This window comes from Symphalangus syndactylus, chromosome 20 (genome assembly GCF_028878055.3).
Source record: "Symphalangus syndactylus isolate Jambi chromosome 20, NHGRI_mSymSyn1-v2.1_pri, whole genome shotgun sequence".
Classification (NCBI taxonomy): Eukaryota; Metazoa; Chordata; class Mammalia; order Primates; family Hylobatidae; genus Symphalangus; species Symphalangus syndactylus.
The window spans coordinates 38,580,306-38,603,322 of NC_072442.2; the positions used below are offsets into that span (position 1 = coordinate 38,580,306).

The 23,017-nt window shown below is 43.4% G+C and overlaps 1 protein-coding gene and 1 pseudogene across 7 annotated transcripts in view; both read right to left on the reverse strand.

Annotated features, from left to right (window-relative positions):
* Positions 1–244: 244 nt before the first annotated feature.
* Positions 245–23,017, reverse strand: part of LOC129470002 (leucine-rich repeat-containing protein 37B-like) — a 33,233-nt gene continuing 10,460 nt past the window's right edge. The window contains exons 4-12 of one of the 7 annotated variants that reach the window (XM_063628898.1): positions 22,498–22,569; positions 21,773–21,853; positions 18,233–18,304; positions 17,571–17,645; positions 7,867–7,985; positions 5,776–5,943; positions 4,306–4,589; positions 3,594–3,698; positions 245–454 (exon numbers count right to left, since the gene is read on the reverse strand). In XM_063628898.1, coding sequence (XP_063484968.1) covers positions 401–454; positions 3,594–3,698; positions 4,306–4,589; positions 5,776–5,943; positions 7,867–7,985; positions 17,571–17,645; positions 18,233–18,304; positions 21,773–21,853; positions 22,498–22,569 — 1,030 coding nt within the window. In that variant the 3' untranslated portion in view covers positions 245–400. Of the gene's footprint in view, positions 455–3,593; positions 3,699–4,305; positions 4,590–4,763; positions 4,908–5,775; positions 5,944–7,866; positions 7,986–15,553; positions 17,184–17,569; positions 17,694–18,232; positions 18,305–21,772; positions 21,854–22,497; positions 22,570–23,017 lie in introns of those variants that run through there. The other 6 variants (XM_063628899.1, XR_010118110.1, XM_063628903.1 and 3 more) reach the window with 6 other exon arrangements.
* LOC134735232 (endophilin-A2-like) lies at positions 8,003–13,574 on the reverse strand (annotated as a pseudogene).

The following is a 23,017-nucleotide window of genomic DNA, read 5'->3' on the forward strand; positions in this document are numbered from 1 at the left end:
GTTTTGTCATGTTGCCCGAACTCCTGGGCTCAAGCGATCCACCCACCTCAGCCTCCCAAAGTGCTGGGATTACAGGTGTGAGCCATTGCGCCTGGCCAATTTTTTCCTTTTACTGTGTCTGTGGTTCCACAACTTCCTTTTTGCCCATTCTCTATGGACTTTCTACTTCATTTGCACTCTGCTTAGATTGGCCTAGTTTTCTCTTTAGTCAAATCTTCAGGAACCAATTAATTACCATTAAAAATGATTTGACAAGCTATTTTTATTGTTAAAAATCCTCGTTTTGAGGAACACAACCACAAAGTAATCATTGATTTCAGTAAAAAAAAAATACTTAATAATAAAATTTTAAAAATGTGGCTCCAGGCCATCCAGATGCCTTAACTTGGGCTCAGGGGTCTCACATTGATGAGTCTTCTTCATGTTCCTTTGATGCCCTTTTGTGGGCAAGAATCTGTTTTGGAAGAAAACACAATTAAGATTATCTATCACAACAACCACTATCTCCAAATACGTACTCATTCCTTTTATTCATTTTAAGTCTCATCTACCTGATAAGATAACTTTTTTGAAGACAGGAATTGTATGCTGTTTAACAGTGCTTTGATTCTTCCACAGTTCAGTCATCCTTGCTACCTTGTGGGGGACTGGTTCTAGGATACCGCCCCCACACCGTACCAGAATCTGTGGATGCTCAATCCCTTACATATCATGGTGCAGTATTTGCATATAACTAACACACACACACCCATATACTTTATTTACTTACTTACTTAGAGACAGGATCACCCTTTGTCACTCAGGCTGGAGTGCAGTGTCACAATCACAGCTCACTGCAGCCTCAACCTCCTGGACTCCAGTGATCTGCCCACCTCAGCCTCTTGAGTAACTGGGACTACAGGTGCATACCAATACACCTGGCTAATTTTTTTTATTTTTATTAAAGACAAGGTCTCACTATGCTGCTCACGTTGTTCTCTCAAAGTGTTGGGATTACAAGTCTGAGTCACCGTGCCTGGTCCCATGTACTTTAGGACATCACTAATAAAATGTATAGATATTGTACAATGGTGACAGTTGTTATACTGTACTTTGTATTTTTATTGTTTCTTTTTTCAAATATTCAGCCTCATCTAGTTGAATCTGAGGATGTGGACTTGCTGATGAAGAGGGCTGACTGTATCTAACTTAGGGTCTTGCATGCAGCTGGCACTTAATGCATTTTATTGACTGTTTTAGCTAACATTCAACGGACAATTCCTAATTAAAAAAACTTTTAAAAGTATGAAAGAAAAGAAACCTGCTCTAAAGTGGCAGGAAAACCAGCCTGGGCAACATAGCGAGATCTTGTCTCTAGAACAAAAGTTTTAAAATTCGCTGCCTGTCTGTAGTCCCAGCCACTCTGGAAGCTGAGGGAGGAGGATCCCTTAAGCCCAGGAGTTTGAGGTTACAGTGAGCTAGATCACACCACTGCTCTCCAGTCTGGGTGACAACAAGGCCCTGAGAAAGAAAAAAAAAAGAAAGGAAAGGAAGGAAAGACAGTAAGTATTGAAGAGACAAAACTATCATTATTTGCATATAAAATAATAAATGTTAGCCAAAGAAGCCTAAGAGAATCAACTAAGATTTTACTGGAATGAGAATTCAGTATGGTGGCTAGATACAAAATCAAGAGAGCAGCACACAAACCTCAAATACTTTTCAGATGTGCCACCAATAACTAACTAGAAAATGGAAGAAAGATCCCATTTACAATGGCAATACAAATGTCTGAAGTATTTAGGAACAAAAATACAAAGATCTGTTACCTAACAAAAGACGTGTGAGATCTATATGATGGAAACCCTAAAACTCTTCTGAAAGACATTATCAAGAAATGAATACATGACATGAAATACCATGTTCCTAGAATGTCGTACAGATGTCAATTCTCAAATTAATCTACAAATTTAAGGTAATCCTATTCAAATCCCAAGATAGTTTTCAGTGGTGGCTGTTTTTGAGACCGGGTCTCACTCTGTTGCCCAGGCTAGAGTGCAGAGGTATGACCACAGCTCACTGTATCCTCGACCTCCCAGGCTCAAGCAATCCTCCCACTTCAGCCTCTGAAGTCTTTCATATGGTGTCCAAGAAATGGGGACAAATCTCACAAAGGGACTAGGCTCAGGAGGGCTGGAATATTCAGGGAAGTTTCTTTTTCTTTCTTTCTTTTTTTTTTTTGAGGCAGAGTCTCTCGCTCTGTCCCCCAGGCTGGAGTGCAGCAGCCTGATCTTGGCTCACTGCATGCTCCACCTCCCAGGTTCACGCCATTCTCCTGCCTCAGCCTCACAAGTAGCTGTCACTACACGTGCCTGCCACCACACCCAGCTAATTTTTTTTGTATTTTTAGTAGAGATGGGGTTTCACTGTGTTAGCCAGGATGGTCTCAATCTCCTGACCTCGTGATCTGCCCGCCTTGGCCTCCCAGAGTGCTGGGATTACAGGCGTGAGCCATTGCACCTGGTCTATTCAGGGAAGGTTTCAAGCAGAAAGATAACTGAGTTGGCTTTGGAGAGATTCACAGGACTCCCACAGGCAGAGTGAAATAAGGGAATTTTAGATGGACAAAGGCACAGACAAGAGCAGAAATGGGGATGGTGTGACTGGAGTATGGTGAGGGGCTGCTCTGGCTGGAATGGAGGGCTACCACAACAATGGAAACGGTAAATGAGGCAAATAAGGTTGGATTAGGAGCATAGCATCAAGGTTGCCACCTTATTAAATCACTCTTCCAATATGCTAGCACTGGCCTGTTGGGAAAAGTAATACATCACGTAATCAAACAAAAGGCAAAAAGAGGCAAGCTCCAGGAATGGGCACTGTAAACAAGACTCGCCCCAGAGTAGCCAGATGCAGGCTTTAGATATGTTGATGCAGGTTGAGCATCTCTAATCTGAGGGGGAATGTCTCATATGGTGTCCAAGAAATGGTGACACGTCTCACAGAGGGTCTAAGCTCAGCAGGGCTGGAGTATGAGACATTCCCCCTCCCCCATGAATTTAAAGATATGGCCAAAATTTTTTTTTTTAAACGGCTACCGTGTAGTGCTTTAACTGGACCTATTTAGACAACGCCTTACACACTGGAGAAGGACGATACTATGTGAATCTAATAAGTCCACAAGACAATACTTCTCTCTTTTGGCTGCCTTCTTCCTCTCCAGGGTGATGACAACTCCGTGAGGGTGGAGATTATATGTCTCTCATCATTTAAGCAACAAGGAAATAAATTAGTGGCAGAGTGAGGGGCGACTCGGTGAGTACATCCAATTGTTGACATAGTGTTGGGTGGGAGAAAGTTTGCTATTATATCAACTTCTTAAAATAGTCTGGTGGAATTAACTTGGTTTCATTTCACAGAGATCTCCTGGGAGTGGGGATCCTTTAAAAATCCTGGAATATACATTGCAGTAAAAGAACAAAGCATACCTCAGCCTTAAACGACAGAAGAAGAATGTCAAGTGGGAAAGTGACATTGGTTTTCAGTTTGTTGGTTCCGAATCCACACAAAGACAGGATTGTATTCTGAAAACCTGAATTAATTATTGTCCTTACCTCAATCAGACAAATCATTATAATCCAAAGTGTTAGTGTTACAGTCCCAAATATTGTCAAGATGACGTTGTTGTTATGGCCGTATCGTGGAACTTCTTTCATGAGCTTAAAAAAAAAGAAAAAAGAAAAAAGAAAGAACAATTGAAAAAAGAGAGAGAGAGAATGGAAGCTAACTTTTCAAAACCCCAGTATTCCAGTTGAGTAGCTTACAGGTTCTTTTGTTCTTTTTTATTTTTTTTGAGACAGGATCTCACTCTGTCACCCAGGTGGGAGTACAGTGGTGCAATCACAGTTCACTACAGACTCGACCTCCCTGGGCTCAGGTGATCCTCCCACCTCAGCCTCCCAAGTAGCTGGGACTACAGGCATGTGTCACCACACCCAGCTAATTTTTGTATTTTTTGTGAAGACAGAGTTTCACTATGTTGGCCAAGCTGGCCTCAAACTCCTGACCTCAAGTGATCCACCCACCTCGGCTTCCCAAAGTACTGGGATTACAGGTGTGAGCTACCACCCCCGAGCTACAGTTCATCTTGTGCCGTAATCTATTTCACTGTCTACATGAGCAAAGTGGGAGATCACTGTCATGGCCTAAGTTACATGGCCGAGACAAGCCATGGCCTGGAAGTCCCAGGTTCTCCTATGTGGGCACTTTCCTGGGATATGCTAAATGATGGGAAATCTGGGTCTCATGTTTCTGTGTGGTCCTCACCTCACTCGACTTCTGCTCTTTCTGTTCACTCTCATTAATATGGTTATCAGTTTTCCATTGGTCCATATCCCATTCTGCCTTGGATGCCTTTGCTTCCTGCTGCTTGCTGAGAAGCTTCATCAGGAGGCCTGTTCGCGACACGAGCTTGGCACAGGACATTTGCACATACGTTTCTGAACATTCCATTTTCAGGATCCGGATAACATGAGACATGAACCTTCTGACATCCTCGTTGGGGATGAGGGACCGTAGCTGCTGGGTTAGCTGAATTTCAAACTGATCACCTGGGGAGGAGAGCAATGGGTCATTGAAGCTTTCGGGCTCGGGGGACAGGTCAGTGCCCACGTTGTTGTGTTCCCATTTTGTCTCAGTGTGTGTAACAGTTGGCTCTAAGCTGAATGCAGTCCCAGGGGAAGCTGCCTCAGGATGATTGTAGTTTGTGTTTTCAGAGATGCTACCTTCTGGCATAACAGTGTTTTCCATAAAAACGTTTTCTTCAGAGGCATCTCTTGCAGCTGTGTCTTCTACATGAGTGTTTTCTCTAAAACGTTCTGAAGGAGCAAATACTTACAGAAGAGGGTTTTCTTGAGGACTCAGGTCTCCTAAGGATGAAAAAACCCCTTGTGAATTTATGAGGCTCTTCTCTGCAGAGAACGGCGGCCTCTTTGCGAGCATCAGTCTATTGAGATAACTGCCCTTTCTAAACTTTCTAATCTTTTTGGCCTTGGGTGTTCTGTGGGCCACACGGGAGCGAGTTTTATAAAAGCGGTATTTTTTTCTGGAATGTGCGATTGGTTTAGCAGCCTCCATGTTTTTAACCCTAGCCATTGCAATTTCTAACATTAAAATGCTGTAGGCTAAGTCTTTCGATCTGTCTCTGACCTGAGGTAGGGCTTTTGCAGGGCTAGAGGCAGAAGGCACGCCCATGGAGAAGGGTTTCAGCATAGAGGAGACTGCTGCCTTATGCTCCTGGGTGAACAAAGGCTTGGTGTAGATGGTGTTTCCCGCTACCTTCTCAGGCCCCTGCACTACGTGAGGCTGTTCCAGCTCCCTTGGGGCTGGACTCTCAAGCCTTTTTCCTTTGGCAGCATTGTCCACAAATGCCTGGGCATCCTGTTCTTTCCTAGTGCTGTGCTTTCCCACCTCTTTGAAGTGTCTTTTCTGGATGCTCCTCGGGCCTGTGAGGACTCTGTTCACTCTCTGCAGGTTTTTGCCTACACTGTGAATCTTTGCCAGGCTGTTTTCCTGTGGTTCAACAGTTTCTAGTTTATTTGGAAATATCTGATGTTTAAATTTGTTACCTAGAAGGTTGGACTGTGAGGGGCTCTTTCTACTGTTTTTCAAACTACTCAGGAGCCTATCCCCACCTTGTACATTTGAAAAAAGCAGTTTAGCGAATGGTAACAATATGGATTCTGCATCTAGATTTCCTTCTGAGAAATAAGGGAAGATGTGTCTTAGTGCACTCACTCTCGTCATTGATGTCTTGCTGCTCACTCCCAAAGCCTGACAACTTGATGCCGCTGCGGTCTGAGGGCGCCTCCGACTCAATAGTCAGCTCAGTGCTTGTGTGCTGCTTCCGGGCTTGTAACACCTTCATGAACGCTCCTTCTGGATTCCCTACAGATGCTTCTTCAGCTGTCAGAAAAGAAGAGACTGTTTTCATCATGAAAGATCTTTGATCATCTTTCATACTCAGTCCGTAGCTGTACGCCCCAGTCACACAGAGTAAGAGTCAGCAAACATTCGAGTGCCATTCAGAGAGGAGAAACATACACCCAAACCTAAACCTATGAAATGGCAACAATGAAAAGAGGAAAAGACATCTTTTGAAAACATGGCCACCTACTTGGAAATTCCATAGTGTGACATAGAGTCAATCTGCTTAAGATTATTCCGTTGATCCCCAGGGGCCAATTGCCCAGTGCTCGGTCAAAGCCCAAGGTGGAAGACAAGTGCTTCCCTGATGAGCTGGCCTCTCTGCAGACTGCTCCGTACCCTGTGCTGTCCTGTCTCATATGCAGAGAGAGCACAAGGCTCCCGCTCTCCTCATCCTCAGTGTGCCCGGGTTCTTGCTACCATCACAGCTGAATGCAATGAAAGGCGGTCCTCTGAGAGGAGCTGGGTGGAGATGCTAAAGTGGATGCCCCCTCCCATTGCTGATAGATCCTCGTCTGCCATGTGCTCCACCCACCCACCCCATTCTCTGCTCCCACATATCACAACCCCATCACAAAAGATGCGACATGGAAAAAAACACTGTGTCCACCTTAATTCTTTTCTTAAATTTGGGCAGGGATCCAGGGTGTAGGTTAAGAGATTTTTAATTTGCCAGACTGTATGCCTATGTTGTTAAATACACAATGAATCTATGGTATGATAGCAGTTTCTGGATAAACATTACTTGAGGTCCTAAATGCAGAAGGGAAAAAGCAACTTTTGTCAGATGCCTCCGTTGCTTTCATTTCATCTCTAATATTTTGGATGGGGAATCATCCAAAGCTTCTGACTGCATGAAGGTCAAGTGTGCCAGTGTGCAGCTGGGCTTCTTTTCCAGAACTAAAAGTATTTTGAGTGGTGCTGAAGGCCAGCGGAAGAAGTAAAGATTGCGAGAAAGGAGAAACATGGGCTTGGGGAGAACCCAGCATTGGGGACAGAAGACCTGGCACTAGGCTACAGCACTCAGCACCTCTGATCTTGTTTTTCCTCATCTGTAAAAGGAGATTAACAATGCTTTTCTGCCCATCTCTTGGGGAGAAGGGAAGAATATAACTGTTAAAAAAAAAAAAAAAGTTTTGAAAAATAAGCAACACTGTCTTTATAGAAGTAGCTAAGCATTATTAATTATCTACCCCATATCACTGGTAGATACCTGTATTCAAGAAGTCACATTTTAGAAGTCATGAAGTTGGTGCTAATAAACCTAATCTACAGAAAAACTCTTGAAAGCACTTGAGCATTTGTTCTGTGACTAGAAAAGTTTCAGATTCAGAGCAAGTTCAGAGTTGGATGGACTAAGAATGGAAAAGCCCTCCGTTCCATTAGAAGAGCCAGGTAGCAATTTCTGGTTATGGAACCAGAAGCTCTCAGGCTTCAAATAAAACAGCATCTCTTCTACTCTTATAAAATTGTAAAAACAAAAACAAAAACAAAACCGGATCTACATCTGTCCTAAAAGGCAGAGAGTACTTGAGACCTCATGGATATAAAACCAGCTTATAAACTACATTGCACTACATGAACAAATTATCACTGGGGGCAAAGCACCAAGCAGAGAGCACAGTACACAGTGTGTGGATGTTAATGTTATTCCCTAGCCTTCCCATTCCTTTCTCTTGGTCCTGTATGCATATGGAACTCTTCCATTATTAAATTTTGTAATAATAACTGAGAACCTGACTCCCAGCAAGGGAGTAGTTCAGAAGTGGAGGGAGTTTAAATCTGACTGAGTAAATAAAACAATTATATCATTAGCTTAAAATTTCATCAATTAAAAATAAAAATTTAAAAACAAATACTTAAAATAATGTAACAATTTATCACCAGGCAATTTGGACTCACGACAATGTACGGTGTTAGTCAGACATGCAGTGTTGCAATGCAGCTTGACTGTCTTGCAGACAGCCTCAATGCTATTTTTAAATTGGCAGAGGCAGCAGGCCATATGGCTAGGTAAGATCCTATAGATGAAAACACAAAACAATAAATTAGTGGTAAAGCAGTTACTTGAGTAGGTAAAGGAGGCAGCCAACGCTACCACAGGGCTGGGCAAAAAGGTGTTACTGAGGCCTGTGGACTGGACAGTTGGGTAGGAATCAGAAGGCCAATGGGAAGGAGGACACAGGTGCCCAACCGAAGGGTAAGCATGGCAGTGAGAATGGTATGCCTAGAATAAAGGTGGTTGGGATTCGAATTGGGTGACACTGATCAGTAGTTTAATTCAGAAGTATCTCTTCCCGGCTCAAAAGTCTCACTTTGGGCTGAAAGTACACAGGAAGAAGGTAGACTTTTAAGAAGAGTCTGGATAAGCCCCCAACTTCTGGAGGCCCTTTCTCAATTCCTGTTGGGAGTGGGAAATATTAGAAATTACTCTGGGCATTAAAAATAGCTCAGTTTAACCTGGATTGTGGGGTTAAAAAAAATAATGGAGATTGCATTGGCTAAATCTGGACAATTTGAGCATTCAAAAGAATAACAACAATAAGCTACAACATAATATATAAAAAATCCATGAAGAATGATATTAAAAAAGGGGGAGTTGTTCTTTAATGAAATAGTGCTAGCTAAGAAATGTAGAAGGAATGACAGAATTTTAAAAAGTGTCACTTTGCAACAACCAATGTCATAAAAATTCGTTCAGACAAAGATTATCACTGATGGACAGTTGGGTGAAAAGACATTTGAGAACAGGATCTTCACTGATCTCAAAGTACCACCCCACAAATTTTGTATTAATTTCCAAAGGGAAAAGTTATTTTTTATTTTTTTATGAGACAAGGTCTCACTCTGTCACCTAGGCTGAAGTACAGTGGCAAAATCATAGCTAATTGCAGCCTTGATCCCCCTGGGCTCGAGTGACCCTCCAAATTCAGCCCCCCAGGTAGATGGGACTATAGGCTTGCACCACCACCCCAGCTAATTTTATTTTTTTAAATTTTTGTTATTTTTAGTAGAGACAGGGTTTCACCTTGTTGTTCAGGCTGGTCTAAAACTGGACTCAAGTGATTTGCCCATCTCGGCCTTCCAAAGTGCTGGGATTACAAGTGTGAGCCACCACACCCAGCAAAATAACTACAGTGGAGAGATCTGAAAGATCACCTTAAACAAGTGATCAAACTTAGCATTATGAGCCACCTGGGGTCACGAGGCAGGAAAGATACGTCACCTATGCGGTATTCTTCCCAAAGATGCTTATCTTGAATCTCATGTGGAAACAGAGAAATCCAGATTGTGGGACAACTTACAAGACAACTATCTTTGACTCTTAAAAAATGCCAATGTCATGAAAGATCAAAAAAAGTAGAGGCATGTTTTAGATTAAAGGAAATGAAGACATGACATGCAGTGCTTGATCTCTGACTGGATTCTGTAGTATTCTTTCATCTTTCTGGCATGTTTGAATTTTTTTCAAAATATAAATTTGGGCAAAAGAGATAACCAAGATAATTGATTAATTTATTGTTATGGCTTCTTGGGGGCAGTTTCAGAGAAATAAAAACAATCTCTGTAACTGGAATAAATTTTCAAGGTTAATCTTAAGCAGTATAGCATGATCGTTAAGAATACAGATTCCACAGCCAGACTAGGCTTAAATCCAAGCTCGGTGAATAATGTAAATTTGGGCAAATCGCTTAATCTCTGTTCCTTGGCCTTGTCATTATAATAGTACCTACCTTGAATGAGTTTTGAGGATTAAATGAATCTATACCTGAAAAATGTCTGGCACACAGTGAGTGATCAATAAATGTTAACTACTGTAATTATTACATTGCAGAAGTCCTAGGGGGGTCTTTTCTGAGTCCTCTAAAAGGATGACTTTGTTAGGGCCACATTAAGACTGTGGAAACAGAAGAGTATTCAATGGATACATGAAGTCTGTGAGTTGAGGATACAATGTATAGAGTTTTAGATTAAAACTGTATCCAATAAGTTGGCCTGATACATCTTTCAAGCCTATAGAGGAATAATCACAAGTGACTAGTATTCCTTTGGGTCCAATAGAAGCCTCTGATCTTCATATAGATTGAATGTATCCAGAACCATAACCTAGCATTTTACTTATATAGCAACCATAACTCTGACACAAAGATGTTTCTTTTATTTTGAGGCTGAGCCTCACTCTGTTACACAGGCTGAGTGCAGTGGTGCAATCTCGGCTCACTGCAGCCTCTGTCTCCTGGGCTCAAGTGATCCTCCCGCCTCAGCCTCATGAGTAGCTAGAACTACAGGTGCGTGCCACCACGCCTGGCTCATTTTTGTATTTTTTGTAGAGATGGGGTTTCACCATGTTGCCCAGGCTGGTCTCAAACTCCTGGGCTCAAGCAACCCCCTCTCCTTGGCCTCCCAAAGTGCTGGGATTACAAGCATGAGCCCAAATGTCCCATTGGGACATTTTCACAATTGTCCCAATCATAACATGGCTTAAAAAATTCAGAATCCAATCAAACATCAGATATTGCATTTAGTGTTCATGATTTTCTTTTTCTGTAGAAAGACCTTTAATACTTCTGTTTACAAAATTCAGGCATACATTTCAGTTTGTCCCGAACCGTGCCCAAGGCTGTGTGCTCATCTCTGCCAGGATGTCTGTGCCCTTCATGTACTGCTGACCACGAGGGTGCAGAGCAGAGCCTGGGGTCCGGAGGCTTCGCTGGGCCTCAGCGGGAGGGGAATGTGAATGTGGCCCAGCCCAGAGGACCCTCCATTTCGTCGACTTTGGATTGGGCGACAGAGGAAGCAGATGTCAGGGATGCAGACATGCTGGCCTGGGCTCAATGGAGCCTTTGTTCTTGGCCCTTAGCAGCACGGTCCCGTACGAGGTGTGCTGGGGGGGGGTGTAGGTGGCTGGTGGTGGCAGCTTGTGCCAGAGTGACACAGGCTTCTGTGGGCCTGGCTGGGGGCAGTTAAAAAGCTGAAAAGGTACTTGGCTTTGTGAGGGTAAGGCTTGGGAGGCAGGGCCCTACAGGAGGCCATGTTCTCTGTCCTGGTTGTGGGGGGGCGGTACAGGGGGAAGGTGGGGCAGATCCCAGCTGGCCTCTGTCTCCTGGCTGCAAGCTGACAGCAGGCCAGGGAAACAGTGAGGCCCTCTGCCCTGACCCTGGGGAGACGGAGTGCATGTGTGAGGCTGGGGTACTGTGGCCCTGGAGTGGGGCTAGGGTTCATCGCCAGCAGCAGGCTTGTGGGGGGATTTAAAACCAGGGTCGTCTCTGAGCCACCCCACAGGGACAGTCGATCCAAGCCTGTTAAGGCCGTGGAACTCGAGGGTAGGCTGTGGGCTGGGTCCCCGTGGGGTCAGTACGGAGGTGGGGGCTGCCCTGGAGGAACATTAGTGTTTCTGCGAGCACCTTAGTGTTGCCCTGCCTGGGCCAGCTGGGTGAGGAGTTGGGGAGCGAGGAGGAGGCCGGCACCATGGAGTGGGGAAGGGAGCCGTCACTGTTGGAGGTCAGCGCTAGTGTAAACAAGCGTCCTCACCCACCCAGATAAGCCTCCCACCCAAGTGTGGCTCCCTGCTGAAGGAGTACCTCAAGGGCCGGGGCCTGGGTGGCGCCGGCAGGCTTGGACACCGCCCTGGCAGCAGGAGCCCACGGAAGGCAGGAGACCTGACAGGGGGTGCCACCCAGTGTCGATGGAGGGGTGGGGCGGGGGCACCAGTGAGTCACTGGGCAGAGGCACAAGCACGTCCACGTAGCTGAGCAGGAAGAAGCCTGACTGGTCGTCCAGTATGCCCTGGTACCAGTTCTCGTTGATCTGGTTAATCAGCATGAAGACATCGCCCTCATGGAAGCCCAGCTCCCCATCGTTCTCAGGCTGGAAGTCGTACAGCACCTTGCAGCTTGGCTGTTCTAGGGGCGGCACGCTCCTGCTAGGAGTCCGGATGGGCTTGTCGGAAGATCGAAAGAGGATGAAGCTGCGATTTTGGGGAGTGTGGTGCAGGGGAAGCCCCCGTTGGACTGCTCAGGCTCTCTGAGGTCAAAGGGCTCCCGGGACTTGGGCTTATACTCCCGCTTGAGGTGTGAGGAGGCTTCCCGCATCTGTGCTGGAGCTTCTCTGCCAGCTCGTCGAGGATCTGAATGGCCTGCCAGTGGTAGTCGGGCTGCACCTCCACCAGGGGCGGGAGTTGACTCACCTGCTCAGTGTCAGTCTCCAGGAGGTTGTGCATGCTGGTTTCTGCTACCTCCTTGGAGTCCTCAAACTTCTCCAGCGCCTGGCGCAGCTCCTCATCGGGGATCTTGCCCTGCCGCTTCTTTTAGTCAAAGTCCAGGCGGCGGCCCTCCAGCTTCTGCACGTGGTGCTGGATCCCCTTCAGGTCTTTCTCACACAGGTTCTGGAGGAAGTCAATGAAGTTCTGCTTGACCTCTATGTCCAGGGAGTTCTTCACCTCTGCCAGGTGCTTCATGGACTCGCCGGCATCCAGCAGTGCGTCACTGAAGTTGGATTCGTTGCCCAGCTCCTTCTGGTGGCAGATCAGGCACTGGCTCAGGAGCCCCTCCGACTGCGGGTAGCCGGGGTTCTTCACCTGGCCCCGGATCTTGCACACCGTGTTGAGCATGGTCAGCTTAGCCTGCGAGGCTGGGTTGGGCTGCAGGTACTTGATGGTCTTTGCCAGCATTTCCATCACTGCCTTGCTGATGACACCTCCATCTCTTTGAAGTCATCGTCCAGCTTGGTCCCCTCAGCCCCTCCGCCCTTCTCAGTGACCTTGTAGAACTTCTTCAGACCTGCAACCGACATGCAGCCTCCCGCCGCCAAACCTCCCTCCCGGACTGCGCCAGCGACAGGCTCCCAGGCGTGCGACCCTTTGCGTGCCTCAGGGGCCCCACCACGTGCTTGCCAGCTCTGTGCCTGCCCCGGTGCCGCCTCCAGTTCATGATTCTTAAGTCTCCTTCGATCTGGATCTGTTCACAGGATTGTTTCAAAGTATACCGACAAACTTTTGAGACTGTAAATGACCTGAGATATACATTATCCTTATTTGAGAATAGTAATTTTTCAATACGCATGAAAGATCATCACACATGAGCCAAGACAAATGAGCTGGCCTACTTACTTTGTATATAAATGTGTGAACTCCTCAAGACTTCCAATAATGAACTCCAATGAGGAAATTAGTTCAATGTCTTTATGTCCTTGGTGACAAATGGTTACAGATAATCAGAGCATTTTTCCTATCCACTAATGGTCAAGAAAAAAGCAGACAGATCCTCACTATCTGAGAGAACTAAGTGAGAAAGTTGGTCGACGAAGAGGACTTCATCCAGAGAGGAAGGGATCTAGCTCACAGGGAAGATGCTGCAGGAGGCTGAGGAAAGTGAGGCTAGAGCAGTAAAACAGATCTGACAACCTGGTGAAGATAAGTGACCTGACGAAAATGAACGGAGCAGAGTGCTAAATGAAGGGCCCTTTCCATGCTAATCTTGCATAATGCCCTCAACCAGCCTTAGCATAACTGAGTTTCTATTTAGCTTGCCATATTGTGGGGGGTGGTGGTGGCACAATTTAAGTTGCAGTAAGTTGTGTAACAAACTCACAATAGGGCCCTGCAGAAATATATATATATGTATATATATACACATATATATATAAAATATGTGTATATATACATATATATATAAAATATATGTATATATACACATATATATATAAAATATATGTATATATTTTTTTCGGCGGGGTCTTGCTCTGTCACCCAGGCCGGAGTGCAGTGGTGTCATCTTGGCTCACTGCAACCTCTACCTCCTGGGTTCAAGCGATACCCCTGCCTCAGCCTCCCTAGTGGCGGGGACTACAGGCATGTGCCATTACACCTAGTGAAGATAGATAGATAGATAGATAGATAGATAGATAGATAGATAGATAGATGGACAGACCTATATCTACAAAGAAGGCCAGGCATGATGCCTCATGCCTATAATTCCAGTACTCTGGGAGAATGAGGCAGGAGGATCACTTGAGGCCAGGAGTTGGAAACCAGCCTGGGCAACACAGTGAGACCTCATTTCTCCAAAAAATATAAATAAAATTGCAAAAAAACAAAAAAAAATAAACCTCACACCATATATGCAAATTAACTCAAAATGGATCATAGATCTAAATGTAACTATATAATTTCTGGAGAAGACATAGTAAATCTTTTCCACTTTGGATTAAACAATAGGTTCTTAAAGATTTCTTAGGTAAGAAACAAAAAAGCACAAGCCATATAAGAAAAAATTGCTGACTTAAAGCTGATCAAAATTAAAAACTTCTGTTCTTCAGAAAACTTTACTTATTTATTTTATTTATTTATTTATTTATTTATTTATTTATTTTGAGACAGAGTCACTCTGTTGCCCAGGCTGGAGTGCAGTGGTGCAATCTTGGCTCATTGCAACCTCCACCTCCCAGGTTCAAGCACTTCTTGTGCCTCAGCCTCCTGAGTAGCTGGGATTACAGGCATGGGCCACCACACGTGGCTAATTTGTGTATTTTTAGTAGAGACTGGGGTTTTGCCACGTCGGCCAGGATGGTCTCGAACTCCTGACTTCAAGTGATCCACCTGCCTCGGCCTCCCAAAGTGCTGTGATTACAGGTGTGAGTCACTATGCCCAGCCAGAGAACACTTTGAACAGAATAAAAGGACAAACCACAACCTGAGAGAAGATGTTTACGAAACACATATCTGTAAGGCCTTGTTTTTTGTTTTTATTTATTTACCTATTTAATTTTTGAGATAGTATCTCACTCTGTGACCCAGGCTGGAGTGCAGTGGCGATCACTGCTCACTACAGCGGCGATCACTGCTCACTGCAGCCTCGACCTCCCAGGCTCAAGCAATCCTCCCACCTCAGCTTCCCGAGTAGCTGGGACCACAGGTGAGCACCACCACACCTGCCTAATTTTTATGTTTTTGGTAGAGACATGGTTTCACCATATTGCCCAGGTGGTCTAAAACTCCTGGCCTCAAGCAATCCTCCTGCCTCAGCCTTCCAATGTGCTGGGATTATAGGCATGAGCCACTGTACCCGGTCCCTGAAAAGACTTGTATCCAGAATCTATAAAGCACTCTTTTTTTTGTTGTTTGAGACGGAGTCTCACTGTGTCGCCCAGGCTGGAGTGCAGTGGCGTGATCTCTGCTCACTGCAAGCTCCACCCCCTGGGTTAACGCCATTCTCCTGCTTCAGCCTCCCGAGTAGCTGGGACTAAAGGTGCCTGCCACTACGCCCCGCTAATTTTGTGTGTGTGTGTGTGTGTGTATTTAGTAGAGACTGGGTTTCACCCTGTTAGCCAGGATGGTCTCGATCTCCTGACCTCGTGATCCACCCGCCTTGGCCTCCCAAAGTGCTGGGATTACAGGCGTGAGCCACCACGCCTGGCCTAAAGCACTCTTAAAACTCAATAATAACGAATCTCCAATGGGATTACAGGGGGAAAAAAACCCAATAAAAATGTTAATATCCAATTAAAATATGGGAATAGATTTGAACAGTACAGTGAAGAAGATATTTGCATATGAACATTCAACATCACTAGCTGTTAAAGAAATGCAAATTAAAGCCACAATGAGATTCCACTACACATCTAGCAGTAGAAAGGTGAACATTTTTTTAAAAACTCAAATATAAGAATCTGCTGGGCTGGGCCATGCATGGTGGCTCATGCCTGTAATCCCAGCACTTTGGGAAGCCAAGGCAGGTGGATCAAGTGAGGCCAGGAGTTTGAGACCAGACTGGCTGACAAGACGAAACCCCATCTCTACTAAAAATATAAAAATTAGCTGGGCATGGTGGTGTGTGGCTATAATCCCAGTTACTCAGGAGGCTGAGGGAGGAGAATCGCTTGAACCTGGGAGGCCGAGGTTGCAGTGAGCTGAGACCTTGCTGCTGCACTCCAGCAACAACTCCGTCTCAAAAAAACATCTGCTGGGCCGGACATGGTGGCTCACGCCTGTAACCACAGCACTTTGGGAGGCCAGGGGGTGTGGATCAATTGAGGTCAGGAGTTCAAGACCAGCCTGGCCAACATGGTGAAACCCTGTCTCTACTAAAAATATAAAAATTAGCTGGGTGTGGTGGCGGGTGCCTACAGCTACTTGGGAGGCTGAGGCAGGAGAACTCTTTGAACTCGTGAGGTAGAGGTTGCAGTGAGCCGAGATGGCACCACTGTACTCTAGCCTGGGGATAGAGCAAGACTGTGTTGCAAAAAAAAAAAAAAAAAAAAAAAAAAAAATGCTGAAGATGTGAAACAACTGTGACTCTCACACAATGCTGGTGGAAATGTAAAATGGCACAGCCACTTTAGGAACAGTTTAGCAGTTTCTTAAAAAGTTAAATATACATTAAGCATGTGAACAATCCGACTCCCAGGTATTTACCCAAAGAAATGAAAACATAGGTTCACACAAAGACCTGTATATGAGTGTTTCTAGCAGTTTTATTCATAATTGCAAAAAACTGGAAGCTACCCAAATGTCCATACATTGATGAATGGATAAACAAATTGATACATCCACACAACTGGAATATTACTGAGCAATAGAAAGGAGTGAAGAGTTGTCCCTCGGTGTCTGCAGGGGATTGGCTCCAGGACCCCCTGCAGATACCAAAGTCCACAGATGCTGAAGTATTTTATATGGAATGACATAATACTTGATATAATAAATGACATAAGCCTCGGGTATACTTTAAATACCTAATACAGTGTAAATGGCATGTACATAATTATACCATGTTTTAAATTTTCTACTATTTTTATTGTTGTATTATTTTATATATTTTATTTTTTCCAAATATTCTCCATCCATGGTTAGTTGAATCCATGGATGAGGAACCTGCAGATATGGAGGACCAGCTGTACTGATAGGTGCAACAACATGGATGGTCGCATAATCTCAAAAAAATTATGCTGAGTGAGGCCGGGCAAGGTGGCTCACACCTAGCACTTTGGGAGGCTGAAATGGGCAGATCACTTGAGGTCAGGAGTTCGAAACCAGTTTGGCCAGCATGGTGAAACTTCATTTCTACTAAAAATACAAAAATTGGCTGGGCATGGTGGCACACGCCTGTAATCCCAGCTACTTGGGAGGCTGAGGCAGGAGAATCACTTGAACGTGGGAGGCGGAGGTTGTAGTGAGCTGAGGTCATGCCTCTGCACTGCAGCCTGAGCGACAGTGAGACTCCCGTCTCAAAAAAAAATTAAAAACAATACTAAGTGAAAGAAGTCAAACACAAGAGGCTGCATCCTACATGATTTCATTTATAAGACATTCTGAAAAAGACAAAACTATAGGAACAGAAATCAGATTAGTAGCTAACAGGGGCTGATGGTGGGAGGAAGGGATTGCCTACGAAGGGAAACGAGGGGGCTTTCTGAGGTGACCGAAATGCTTTATATTGGGAATGTGGTGGTGGTTATGTAACTATACATTTGTCAAAACTCATCAACTATACACTTATAAAGGGTGAATGTTATATGAAAATTATATCTCAATAAACCTGACTTAAGAAAATAATAAAACAAACCTAAAAAACCAACTAAGTAAAAATAAATCTAAGAAAAAAATAACTTACAGTTTTTCCAGTTCAACAGTCATCGTGAGAATGTTCTTGAGTGTTGTAAGTGTGATGTGCGTTGTTCCCATGTCTCTGAAGAAGAAAGCCGAAACATTCATGATATGAACCCATTACAAAATTCTGTACTTCAAAAGATAATTCAAGGACATGTGATTACTTCAATTTTGGCTTCTCTATAAAACAAGCCACTTCAACAGTTTATTTGCCGTAAAATTCCAGAGAGATCTTATTAAAGAAATTTAAGTTGATCTACATCATCAAATTAATAATATTTAAGAGAACTTACACTTTTTTTTTTTTTTTACCATTATCTTACTTCTCATTTCATATTGCATTCACCCATCTTGATTTACTCTTTTCTTCCTTTTTAGAATAATGAACACCTATTCCTCTTTGCTTTCTTGGTTAAGTAATATTCCTCCATATGTCTACATGTTCCAAATCTATACAGCTTCTTCAACACTATTCCTTCCCTCGCTGGCTGTCTTGACCATTATACATCCTTTCTTAATCCTTTTCTTTGCCAATAACTTTTTTCAATAACTCAGTTAAAATTTAAATTATGACTTTTTAGCCTAATGCAAAATACTTTGTCATCTTTGATGACAAATTTAAAAAGCATAAATCATCTCATGACTCATGAGTACTATAGTACTTACAGATATTTTAATGCCGGCAGTTCAAAGAGATATGGATCTTCGACAGCAGTCAGAGGATTGCGATTGAGAATTCTGAAAAATGCAATGAAATTAAAATTACCTGCATTTTCAATGTGTGAAACTGCATAAAAAGTCTATATTCACTTTTTGGTATGGAACTTTTAGGTAAAAAAATAATAATTTTCTGCTTTTACATAATAAATCACCATTAGATTCCGTAAAGCACTATTCCTTTGGGAACTACCTAGGTCTCTAGAAGATAAAGTAGAGGAGAGAAAGCAGGGAAGAAATAGAAAAAAAAAAAAAAAAACAAGAAGTGGATAGCACAGAAAAAATATGCCACAGAACCTTTCAGGTCAAAAACCCTAGAAATGACTATGTTGGTAGGAAGCCCTGACTCTGTAGGAAACACTATTTCTAGTGTCCTCCATAATTCAAGTTGTTCGTCCATAATTCAAATTCCTTTTTTTTTTTTTCTTTTGAGATGGAGTCTTGCTCTGTTGCCCAGGCTGCACAGCAATGGCTCCATCTTGGCTCACTGCAACCTCCACCTCCTGGGTTCAAGCAATTCTCCTGCCTCAGCCTCCTGAGTAGCTGGAATTACAGGTGCCCGCCACCACCCCAGCTAATTTTTGGATTTTTAGTAGAGACAGGGTTTCATCATGTTGGACAGGCTGGTCTCCAACTCCTAACCTCGGGTGATCCACCCCCCTCGGCCTACCAAAGTGTTAGGATTACAGGCGTGAGACACTGCGCCTGACTGCTTGCCTTTCATCTTTATAAAGTTTTTTAAATTTATGGTTTAATTTGCACAGTTAAGGAAAAAAAAAGGACCAATTCTTTTGCTTTATAGTCAAAGAAAAAGGGATAAATCTAAGAGGAGGAACTGGTCAAAACCATACTCCCATCACATACTCCCACTTGTCTTCTTGTATGTCATCACAGCTTTTGTTACATGCATGTAACCACCTATCTACTTGTCAGTCTCCTGGGCTATCAGCTCCTTGAGGGCAAAGACCACATCTTATTGTCATTGTCATCCCTGTGCCTGGCATGATGTCTGAAATTTACTAGGGATTTAATAAATGTTTATTGAATAAACAAATGACATTTTGTTTATGTGTCAATAAAAAGAATAAATTCATTTTGATGTGAATTTCTATTCCAAAATGCTGGAATCTATTTTCTTTTTAATTCTTTAAAGTGAACAAGAAAAAGAAAAGAAACAGGAAGAAATAAAAATCACCCTTTAGGTTAACCCAAGAATCATCACTGTACTTTTGCAGAAATTATAAAAATAATAATTATTACAGTGAGTATCTATTAGGTTGCTATGTATTTGTGATCAGAATTTCACATTTCATCCTCACAATAACCTTATGTGGTAGATATTATTATTGCCCTATTTTATAAATGAGGAAACTGAGGCACAGAGAGGTTACATAACTTGTCCTAGGTCACCAAGCTATGAAGAAGCAAAGCTGTAATCTGAACTCATGTATTTAATCTGTATGAAGAAAAAAGGTTTACTTTAACCTTATGGTTTTACAATTTTTTCTTTTCTTTCTTTCTTTCTTTCTCTCTCTTTCTCTTTCTTCACTTCCCACCCTCCCTTCCTTCTTTCCCTTCCCTCCCTTCCTTCCCTCCCCTCCCTCCCTTCATCCCTTCCTTCCTTCCTTCTTTTGAGTTAAAGTTTCCATTTATTGGCTGGGCCTGGTGGCTTAGGCCTATAATCCCAGCACTTTGGGAAGCCAGGCAGGTGGATCATCTGAGGTCAGGAGTTCCAGACCAGCCTGACCAATGTGGTAAAACCCCATCTCTGTCGGAGCCTAGCTCTGCCGCCCAGGCTTGAGTGCAATGGCATGACCTTGGCTCACTGCAACCTCCGCCTCCTGGGTTCAAGTGATTCTCCTGCCTCAGCCTCCTGAGTAGCTAGGATTACATGTGCCCACCACCACACCCAGCTAATTTTTGTATTTTTAGTACAGACGGGGTTTCACCATGTTGGTCAGGCTGGTCTCGAACTCCTGACTTCAGGTGATACACCCACCTCAGCCTTCAGAAGTGCTGGAATTACAGGCATGAGCCACCGCTCCCGGCTGCCAGATTCTTATGTGGGACTCCTACTGTTATAAAGTGCTTAGTAAAGGTGGTGAGTTTAAGACATTTGTATTGATGCTACCCAAAACTCTTGGGTGGAGGGACCTAATGAGCCTGTTCGCTGGTGTGAGGGCAAAAGAAAAACAGACCCTCAGTGTCTCTTCCCTAAGTTAAGCATCAGCAAATTAATGAAGACAGAGAGGAGCATCTGCAGAAACTGCTGCTCTAATCCAGACACATCCTCAACACCTCCCTCTACCTCAAAATGAACTGTGTGAAACTAGATTTCTGAACCACCAGAAAGGTGGAAAGTATTTTCTAAAGTCAGATGTAGAGGAGAATCTTCACCTTGAGTCTAAAGTCCCCTTCAGGCCATTGAATATACCCACTCTGATTTGCTGGGTATGTTATACAGAGAAATCATAGAATTTTTTCACTTACGGCAGAAGAGTAGTCAGGAAAGTATACGGAATTAAAATAGAGTGACGTATTTTCTTTACAAAATTTTTTCTTTGCACAATAGCTTAACATAAACACCATTTTGGCCAGGCATGGTGGCTCACACCTGTAACCCCAGCACTTTGGGAGGCTAAGGTGGGCAGATCACCTGAGGTCACAGGAGTTTGAGACCAGCCTGGAGGGGAGGTTGGAGTGCAGTGGCACAATCTCGGCTCACTGCAACTTCCACCTCCCGAGTTCAAGCCATTCTCGACCCTCAGCCTCCCGATAGCTGGGATCACAGGCGCCTGCCACCACGACCTGTTAATTTTTGTATCTTTAGTAGAGATAGGGTTTCACCATGTTGGCCAGGCTGGTCTCAAACTCTTGACCTCAAGTGATCCTCCCACCCCGGCCTCCCAAGGTGTTGGGATTATAGGCATGAGCCACTATGCCCAGCCCTACACTTTGGATTTAACTTTGATTCCTGCTCATATGCAGAGTTTCAAACTGCTTAAATGTCTGCAACATTTAGCTGCAAGGAAGAAAGCTTAACACAAAGTCCTCCAGGGAGCAAAAAACTGCACCACTACGCCCAGCTAATTTTTTTGTATTTTTAGTAGGGATGGGGATTCACCATGTTGGCCAAGCTGGTGTTGAACTCCTGACCTCAGGTGATCCATCCCCCTCGGCTCCTAAAGTTCTGGGATTACAGGCCTGAGCCACCCCGCCCAGCAACAAGGCTAATTTGAGGGTCACTTGTTTGATGCCTTTTCTTGCCCATGCCATAGGTCAGAACTAGGACAAGCAGAGCAGGTCATATATAAGCTGTGTAAGTCTCTTGGCCTCTTTGTACCTTAGTTTCCCCATTTGAGAAAAATGAATGGATCTTAAGACACGCTTTTCAGAGTTCACAATGGGCTTATATCCAGCTAACCAATAATTGTATGAGTTTTTATACAAAATAGTTGTTTCCATGTAGTCATCTTCTATTTCACTTACAAGTTGTGTAAAAACTGCATTCCGTGCCAGGCCTGAAATGCTCCATGCCTCAGTTCCGTAATTAAATTGCAGCCCAGATCTCTACAAAAAAAGACATAAGCCAAAGGAAAAAAAATTATTTCAGAACATTTATCATTTGCTGTGAGTCTAATTTATATACGATGGAACATAACCTCAATCCTTTCTCTGTGCACTAAGGAAATCTCACTGTGGAAGATACTGGCTTATGATTTATACTTTAACATTGCACATGCGGTGCATGAGCTACAAAACAGTGAACGCTCAGTAAGTACCTGTGTTAAGTGATCTTTATTTCTCTAGAACAGGATTTCACAACTTCAGTACCATCGACATTTTGGACTATATAACTCTGCCGTGGGGGTTTGTCTTATACTTTGCAGGATGTTTAGCAGCATCTCTGGCCTCTGCCCACCAGATGCCAGGAGCCACAACCACAGTTTTGTCAACCAAAACTGTCTCTGGACTTTACCAAATGTCACCTGAGTACAAAATCACACCAGTTGAGAACCACTGTTCTCTGATGATTCACTATGAAATGTGTAGTAATTCTCACACTCATCTTTGCTAGAGACAAAAAGGACTTGCAATATCATTTTAGTACCTTTCTACTGGTCAAATTTTAATCATATTTCAAAATGAATAGCAAAGAGGTTTATAATTTTTATAAAAATTCCAAATGTAATAAAGTTATATTTGTAACTTACATATACTGCAAAAATGGTAGTGATTCAAATGTACGTCTTTCAATATGTTGTATTGTATTGCAGGATAAATCTCTAGGAAAAATAAAAGGAAAATATTGCCTTGATAAGTTATCAGTGTTGACTAGTATGAATAATAGCAAGAGTTTAGAATAATATTGAATACACATCTTTCATCTTGACTCTAAACGTTTGGACCTGTATTTGAACTTTCCAGAGCCCCTAACCCTGCCCGTACCTCTCCTAGAGTCTCACCTTCATACTTTTAATAAATAAAATATACAACTTAATAGACTTGGAATTAATTTTTCCTGAGAGCAGTAGACTTGATTAGATGCCCTTTTGTAGTCTCATCAAATCCTAGATTATAAGCTCAAAGCTCTTATCTCTATATATAGTTTCTAATATTAAAACGAATAGCCTCACATTTATACACCTTCCTAGTTTAGGTTTGTTTTCCTAAGCCACTTCAGTATCAGAAGAAATAAAAGACATCCTTTCACAGCATTTGAAAGGAAGTTAC